The sequence below is a fragment of the Falco peregrinus genome, chromosome 5, assembly GCF_023634155.1.
Source record: "Falco peregrinus isolate bFalPer1 chromosome 5, bFalPer1.pri, whole genome shotgun sequence".
In the NCBI taxonomy this organism is placed as follows: Eukaryota; Metazoa; Chordata; class Aves; order Falconiformes; family Falconidae; genus Falco; species Falco peregrinus.
The window spans coordinates 81,417,797-81,426,189 of NC_073725.1; the positions used below are offsets into that span (position 1 = coordinate 81,417,797).

The 8,393-nt window shown below is 46.9% G+C and overlaps 1 protein-coding gene across 5 annotated transcripts; it reads left to right on the forward strand.

The window, feature by feature from the left end:
- Positions 1-55: 55 nt before the first annotated feature.
- Positions 56-8,022, forward strand: LOC101910669 (acyl-coenzyme A synthetase ACSM3, mitochondrial). Of its 5 annotated transcripts, none has more exons than XM_055806223.1 (6): positions 56-702; positions 3,962-4,107; positions 5,525-5,724; positions 6,453-6,663; positions 6,938-7,029; positions 7,865-8,022. In XM_055806223.1, exons 2-5 carry the CDS (start codon positions 4,076-4,078, stop codon positions 6,993-6,995), a joined length of 501 nt encoding a protein of 166 aa, XP_055662198.1. In that variant the 5' UTR covers positions 56-702; positions 3,962-4,075; the 3' UTR covers positions 6,996-7,029; positions 7,865-8,022. The 5 variants fall into 5 exon arrangements, 3 of the variants coding, with proteins under 3 accessions (XP_055662198.1, XP_055662197.1, XP_027634542.2); XM_055806222.1 differs by having other exon boundaries at positions 57-702; positions 6,938-7,040; XR_003552049.2 differs by having other exon boundaries at positions 60-702; positions 6,923-7,029; positions 7,865-7,918.
- Positions 8,023-8,393: the final 371 nt, after the last annotated feature.

The following is an 8,393-nucleotide window of genomic DNA, read 5'->3' on the forward strand; positions in this document are numbered from 1 at the left end:
GCCCGCCGCCGCAGCACAGCGCCGCCCCGCGGCAGCCGGCCTGGCACAGCCCCGCCGCCGGGCGCTGAGGGAAGCACGGAGCCCAGGCGGCGGGTGGGGTCCCCGGTGCGCCCCTCGGCCGCCTTCCAGGCCCCGCTGGCAGCCGGTTGCTGCCGCTGGCAGCGCGGTGCCCCTGGAGGCGACAAAAACCGAACCCGCCGCGCCCGACCCGCAGGCCGCCGCTCGCTTCAGGCCTCGCACCTGCCGTGTCGGCGTTCCCCGGGCTCGGTTCTCCGCACTCGAGCTCAGCTGTGGCCAACTCCGGCCGCTCGTAGCCCTTGATGCTTCCTCTTCCCCCCGAACTTCGGCTCCAGCGTTAAAGGCTGGGTTGGTGCGAATGGCTCTGGGACAGGCAGCGGCCCGGGGAGAGGAGGGGCAGGGCGCTGGCTGTGGTGTGGGTCCACGGGTGGCGTGGGGCCTGCAGCTGTGGGGTCTGCAGAGTTGGGCCCAGAGCCGTGGGGCCTGCAGCATCAGGCAGAGCTGCGGGGCCCAGAGCCGTGGGGCCTGCAGCATCAGGCAGAGCCGCGGGGCCCGCAGCCGTGGGGCCCGGTCTCGGACACCAACCCGCAGGCCCCACGGGGGAGAGCTTCCCCAGCTTCCCAGCTTGCTCCTGAAGGCATCACAGTGGAGAGGGACCAGCTGAAACGGAAGCTCTTGACACAGGTAAGTTTAGGCCTGAGACACTAGAGAACACGCACTGACAGAAAAAAATCATGGTCCATAGCGCAGCTTCTAAAGGAAGGTGTCCTGTGCATCCCTGTCCCTGGGGCCCTCTCCGTGCAGTAACTCTGGAGCTTCTTGGGCAATTAAGGATGGGGAGAATTAAGTTCCTCTGCATTTTGTGAGAAGTGGTGGAGGAGACAGCTGAGCAGGCCTCGCTAGGGGCAGGACCATTGTGTTATTCACATGCACGGAATCCACTCAGGCTAAAGCAGGAAAAAAGGAAGCAATTGATGGAAGTATTTATCAGTTATAACCACAAAAGGAGGTGGCATTTACATCTTATCTGAAGTTTTGTTCCTGCAAAGCCTTTGAGGCTCATCTAATTCTACAGCCAGAGTTAGACATTGGTGGGATTATTGACCACACGTACGTTAAAAGGCACTAAATCTTTGCAGGGCTGGGGTTATGTGAAGGACTCAACGTACTGCTGAATTACAGTGATAGTCTCTGGAGCGGGGCGTGTCAGGACATGTTTGAAACACGAATTTCTACAGGCAGCTGTGAGAGGTGCAGGGGAAATCAATTAACCACTCAGAACATAACTGGGATACCTCTGTGGTAAAAAGTGCTGGGGGACTTGGAAATGCCCATTAGTGCTCAGGAAAGTAGTTGTATGCACTACCAAAATAATAGGTTACAAGTTAGGTCCCTGTGGAAGTTGCGAATTTCTTCCTAAAGTGGAAACCTTGCCTACGTATTCCTGGCACATTGCTGACAGTCACTGACAGCCATTGCTGTCATTTTCTCTTAACGTTTGTTTCTTCTCTGGGGTGGTGTGAGCTTCTGGGTAGGGAATCCTGTTAAGGCTGTTCCTCTGCCTCTCCTCTGGGAGGATTTCGCCACATGCATTTCAAAGAGCTGTTTAAAATGTCACTACTGCAGACTGCCTGTAGGTCTCCCTTTCCCACTAGGCAGAGAGCAGCTTTGTTGTTTGGGGGAATCTGTTTTGAATCAGTTTCTTTCTGCTGCAGTGAACATTTCAGGGAGCTGGTTAACATCTCCTTTGAGTGTGCTGTTGACAAACAGATGTGGCAGATCCCCGGGAGGGAGTTCTGGCAAAAGTACATGATCTATGTGCCAGGAAAGGCTGCAGCATCACCCTCAGTCATCACCCAGAGGACTGTTCTGCTCCGAAGATGTAGATGTGTATTAGCAATCTCCCTGCTGACCTGAGAGGCATGGTTTGAGGATGAGATACAGCAGGAGCCATTTAGGACTCTGGCAGCCAAGCTCTTATGAATCTTGATGCTCCAATTTAACCTACAGTGCCACTAGGTCCCTAGTGAGTGACATCCTCGCAGGAGAGAGAGGCGGAAGGTAGAGGCATGCACCAATGCTGCAGCTGTGCCCACAGTGGTGCTGGACTGTGGCCTGCATGGCAGAGGGAACAGCACATGTTCCCTCTTGCCTCTGCCATGGGAGCAGAGCAGAGGAGGCAGCAGTGCTGGAGCACCACATAACTGTGTGCCCTCTGAACATGTGGCAGAGCCCTTACAAAACCTTTCAAGTCACCAGGTATGAACAAAGCTGGTGCAGGCACCAGCTGCAGCATCCCAGGGATCAACACCCACTGTTGTCACAACTGAACTGGTGTGGTTCCTGAGGTACCTGCTGAGCTGTATAGTCACAAAGCCAATCTCACAGGGCTGTTGCTCCCGTGTTGCCCCAGCCAGAGCGTAACAGGTGTGGGTTGCCTGTAGCAAAGTCTTATGACTGTGTTCCTCCATGGGCTGGTGGGTGGGAGGAGGGGAGGAAAAGGAAACAGGAGAGATTTGGGACTCATACTTTCTACTTCCACGCTGAGCTCTGCAGAAACCTATCAGCTTTTCTCACTGTGCTGAACTTGGCTGCCCCTTGTGTGAGTCTAAGTACATGTAAGGAACACAGGAGCCTGTCCCTGGACACGGTAATGGTGCAGGAGCGGGCGTGTGGCCAGGAGCGTGAGATCTGTGTAAGGAGTCAAGAGCTGGGACACATGCAGAGCTGAGAGCGCTCCACTTGGTGGAGGCAGTGCAAGGTGGTGTGAGCTGAGGGGCAGTGAGCTGGGACTGACAGCCTTTTGACAAAGGAACTGACCCTCCACCCACCCCTGCAAGCCGCTGACCAGGATGTTTTCTGGCATGGGAGCGGTGCTGGTCTGCCTCCTGTCTGTCCACATTCCCTCTTCTCTCTGCCCCTCTCTGTCTTTCATTTGGCTGGGTTTATCTCCTGTGTTTTGTCATACACATACTGAATGTTACAGATACAAAAAATGTTGCTTTGCTTCACTAAAATCACATGATTTCACAGCTGGATAGTTATTAATTCAGTAAGAAACTAGCAGGTTTTATATTAATTTGTAAATCAAAGTCAGTTGTCAGTGCATGAGAATAAGTCCTTCAGAGTTTTCAGACCTCCTGCTAAGCTGATTCTTTGAGAAGTAAGGCTTTGCATTTTGGCTCCTTATTCAGGGAGTCTTTTAAAGTTTCTCTGTCTCATAAAGTGATGCTTTTTGCTGATCACACATCAAAATTATGTTTAAAATATCAATACTTAGAATCTTTTCAGGGCTTTGCTATGTTCATTTCATTCCTAGCAACCAATATATCCCCAGTGCTGATAATCTAGAAAAACTGTAAATATCTTTGTACCAAGTGACGCTGTGGTCAGCTGGTAATTAGTGCACCATTGCTGGATTATCTGTGTAATGTCTTGGTGTGCGCTGCTACTTCTGTACTGTCACTCAGCGTCAGAGATTTCATTTCCAGAAGGCAGAGCCAAAGTGCTTGGGTAGCGTTCAGTGCCTCTCTGCTGTATAAGGCAACTGAAACGTGATCTACAAGGTTAGTGGGGCTTATAGAAAGGAAAAGAATGTGAATTATAGGAAAGCTGCCACAATGACAAGGTTGTGTTGCTGGTTGAATGCAGGGTGAGGATCTCAGCTGCGTGATGGTCACTGGAGAGCAGGGACCAGACAATGGCCAACTGGAGCTCTCCTCAGCAGTTACTCCAGTTAACAGCTGGGACTGTTGTTCCAGTGTATTCCACTGTGTAGTAGTAAAAGCTGTTCTGAAAGGGAATGGCTAATACCAGGTTTGTATCTCTATCACTGTAGCATTCCTTGGAGAGGTAATCAGTAAGGAATAACCTTGAAGAGACTATTAGGGCTCTTGTTCCTGTGAATTTTTTACTGAAGATCCCACGTGCTATGTCCCTGCAGGCTTCCCTGAGAAGATCTATCCAGCTTTGCAGCCAGCACTGCCCAGTTCACATCTCTCCAAAGCCAGAAAACAACAGTACAGACCAGAGGTGCCAGAGTACTCCAGCTTTGCAGATGTGCTGGACAGATGGACTGAAGTGGAAAAGGTAACAGTTACTTGGCTTCTCTGATGCCAAAGTATTTAATGCTGGTTGTTAATGCTGATTATCTGACAAATCCAATAACCAAGACTCTGAGGTTATGTTCTGATTGCAATCTGGTGATCATCTCATGCAGTTTGAATCTGTAAATCCCTTAGGCCACATGCTGTCCTGTCCGTGAGTCCCAGTAGTTCTTTGCTTTCATCAGTAACTCCAGTGAGATTGAGCATGAATAAATAGTTGCTTCATAAATGAGACTGTGAACTGAACAACTCTGAACCTTGCATCAGTTCCCATCAGCCATGACATACACCCTACCTGGATGTGCCAGGGACATCGTTTGACCTCTGTGTTTTACTGCCTACCTATAAAATGAATGATAAATACAGTGTAATGTCAAACCTCACCCACTTATCCCAAAGGTTTGCATCAAGGACTTGGAATCTACATAACTGAACAACTTTGAACCCCAAACCAGATGTAAGCTGTATGCAAGGAAGGGAAATGTGGGGGGTGGGGAGAAAGTATAGGTCTATCACCTTTCTTACTACATAGGTCTGAGCTCTGTGGATGTTGGACTGGTTTTGCAGGCTCAAACTGTTCATGATGTGGTGCTAAACGCAGTTACATCCAGCCTGGCAACAAGAACAGAACGGAGGTATCACCTGCCTGACACAATTGTTCCTGTTGCAGGAAAAACAGGTTTAGGCAGGCTGTGAACAAGGAGCAAGCCTCTGGAGAAGGTGTTTTGCCCTCTGAAGTGCACAGATAAAATCTGCTCCCCTGAAAATGAACCTTAGGTTATTTTACCTTCAGACAAATAATAAGGTGTCATATTCTTGCTGCCCCAGTGAAGCTTTTGCTCAGGAGGTGACATACTACACTGCTACTGCTAAATGCATTGGCCCCCTTTAAAGCACATTGCATGCATCCATTTGAGATCACTTCACACATAAATTAGGTGAGATTAAAGGTCACACTGTGTGGGCCTATGCTTTTAAAACTGTGATTTAATTTTCAGAAGTACCAGACAGGCCCAATTCCAGATGAAGTTGAAAATGAGCTCTGAGGGCTCAGGAGACTCTTGAGCACAACCCAGAGGTACTCGCATTCATCAGCTGCTTTGTTGGCATGACCTGAACCAGAAAGATTCTTCTTTCTCTGTGCTGATTACTTTATCACCTCTTCAGAGTGTAAGATGAAGAACTCGGGAGAAGAATACAAATTTAATTTCTTAAATGACATTTACAGTTCTTTCTAAGGGAGAATTCTCTGCGTCGTTTGGAATCAGTGGCAAATTTCTGTTGATTCACAGGTTTCTCCAGCACTGAATAAGTGATGAATGCTTTTCTTCCTCAAATTTAAGGTAAAGGCAATGTGTTTCTAAAATGAAGCATTTGTACTGTACCCTGTTGTCCTATAGGAGGGGAAAAAAGACTAAACCCCCTGCGTTATGGTGGGTAGATGGTGCTGAAGAAGGGCTGAGGTGGATCTTTGAGGAACTGTCCAGGAAAGCAGCAAATGTACCCTCTGATGCCTGCGGCATGCAACAAGGAGACAGTTACTCTCATTCGGCCCGGATCCCAGAGCAGTGGCTGGTGAAGTTGGCTTGCGTGAGAACAGGTCAGTAAAAGCATAGAAATGGTATGGAGGTACAGAAATTGTGACTCAAACTGATCTCTGCCATTTAATACACTCAGAACTACCAACATGCTAATGATGATGAACTAGTGTCATGCTGGTTAAAACCACTCTTCTTCGTGCCAGGTTTTTTCTTCATGGTACCTTTAGGACTTTCATGCGTGCTCTAGCTGTTAAGGAAACCCTGTGAGGCCATGTGCCTCTGTCATTCTCCTCTTCCCAGGCACTTGTGATTCCTCACATATGCACCCTCTTGCTAACTTGCAATGAAATTAGCCCACAATTAACAGAGTGTTTCACATGTTCCCCTGTGGGATCTGTTCAATACTCGGCTCCCCAGCATTTACAGCCCAGAGCATCCTGGTGCCTCACAAACACTAGCAGTATGGCTTGTGAGACAATGGCTATGTTTACCAGCAAAGAAGTCAAGTCCAGAGAGATGGCATGTTCCAGGGGCAGTGTTTTCAGAAAAAGGGAAGTTATTCTGTTATTTTGCTCTCCCATGATCAACAGAGTATTTGCTAGCTTGTGTTAATCCTCATGTAGCATTTAATCCATCAAAGAAATCAGTGTATTTACAAATTTAAGGCCAAGTCCTGCTTTTAGTACAGCTCCGTCCCACTCAAAAGAACAAAATAAATCTGCGTGCAGGTACAGGTGTCATTCGTAGATGTTGAGAATGTTTTTCCATTCCCCTTCCTTCCCTTCAGGAGCTGTCTGGATTCCTGGCACGCAGCAGCTGACAGCAAAGGGCATTCTTCATCGACTGCAGAAATCCGAGGCAAAGTGTGTCATCACTGATAATTCCATGGCACCAACGGTAGACTCAGTGGGGGCCGAATGCCAGTTGCTGAAATTCAAGTTGCTTGGGTCAAAGGGCCACAGAAGAAGGATGGCTGAACTTTTTAAAGATCTACTGAAGTGAGTAAATACCGCTGTGAGAGCACGACAGCAAGAAAGAAAAGCACAATTGTTTGTTTTGAGTAGGAAATGTTGGCACACACCAATATATTATTTTCACTCTTTTAGGCCTGCACAGTGGAAAAATATCAATGTTTATGATACTTTTGTTTGCTGCAGTTATTTTGGCTAAATATTTTTAAAAATGTGTAAGTCACACTTTCAAACCACTTTATTAATCATTTTGCTTATTTAAAAAAATGCTCTTTCTGATCACCAGTGTGTGACCACGAAGTGTCAAGATCCGGTGGGTATTTTACCAGTGGAAATACAGGATCTGCAAAAGTGGCTGAACATTCCCACAGCAGCTATGGCCCTGGCCTCACAGTAAGCGGAAGGTACAGATACCATTTTAAATCAGACATATTTCTGTAGCTGGTCACATAGCAGCAGGAAGAGAAACAAGATTTTTACCAGAAGCTTTTGTTTCAGTAGTTCAAAAAGCAGCAGTTGCTGTACATCCCCAAAAGTGGTGGGTTTTTTTCCTTAAAAAAAGGCAGTTTGAATCCAGCTGCCTTAGTTTATAATGGTAGCAGTCATATAGTCACTAACTTCTTTTTAACATTCATTCAACTTTTGGTAAATCCTTCATTGTGTATAGTTATAGATTGCCCATCAGCACAAGTTTATGAAGTCCACACCATAAAAGGGAGTGAACCCTGGGTCTGTCAGGCTTCTGAATTCATGTGTGTCTGGATTAGACACAGCTCCTGCAGGAACAAAATGCTCATGGTTCAGAATCTTTAAATTTATAAAGCAATGTTGTTTATAAAATTGATATGACAGTGCACTTCACTGTTAACAGGTAAAGAATTAAATAATCAGAAATACCAAACTAGAAGTAAACAAAAAAAAAATCCTCATCCCTAAAAGTAAATTCCACAAAACCCCAGCACTCTCATACATATTCATGCAACACCATGTTCTGAGGTGGTGTTAGCTTGTCTGTCAGAATAATTTTTCCCTTAGAAAAATGCAACATCAGCCTACCCTGATGACACCCTCACTATGCTGTGACTTCGTCCTGCTCAGAAATTCAGCCTTTTCTAATCGCCATTTACCCAAGACATGGATTTGCTTCACTGGCACATCTCTTTGTTATTTTAGTATTTGCCTTGTTCCTGCCAAATAGAGACTGTGGATTGTTTCCTTGTGTTACCAGGTACTGGCTGGACTTGACTTCCTCCGATATATTTTGGAATGTGTCAGCCACAGGCTAGGCAAAGTCAGCTTGGAGCAGCGTTTTTTCACTATGGAGTCGGAGGGCATGTGCATTTGTACATAAGATGCCACACTTTGACCCAAGCATTGTCTTTGAGGTAAGTGAAGCAACAAACAGCACTATACTTCCTGTCTGGTCTTGCCCAGGTTTTCATTTCCCCTGGCACTGCACAGGGGCAGTACTGTCCACCAGGCAGTAACCAACCAGTTAGTTAAGTGGTGAGTGCTGCAAATACGTACCCCAAAAGAAGAGCATATTTGGCATCGGAAGAGTTTCATCATATACTCTGCTCTGGATTTGACTACACAAACCTACAAACATCCATTATTAGGTCTAAAAGCGAAGTATACAAGAAAATGTTTTGGGGTTTGTGGAGCACTTTGGTGGTGTTACTAAAAGAGGTGTCAATAACAGATGAAAGAGAATTTCAGTTCCCTGCACCAATAATTCAAAGTTAAGGAGTGAAGAG

Bases quoted from the DNA above. Each gene is read 5' to 3' on its own strand.
- LOC101910669 (XM_055806223.1), top strand. From the start codon at position 4,076: ATGTGCTGGACAGATGGACTGAAGTGGAAAAG. The intron at 4,108-5,524 runs GTAACAGTTACT...GTTGTCCTATAG, and splicing joins GATGGACTGAAGTGGAAAAG to GAGGGGAAAAAAGACTAAAC. The intron at 6,664-6,937 runs GTGAGTAAATAC...GTGACCACGAAG, and splicing joins CTTTTTAAAGATCTACTGAA to TGTCAAGATCCGGTGGGTAT.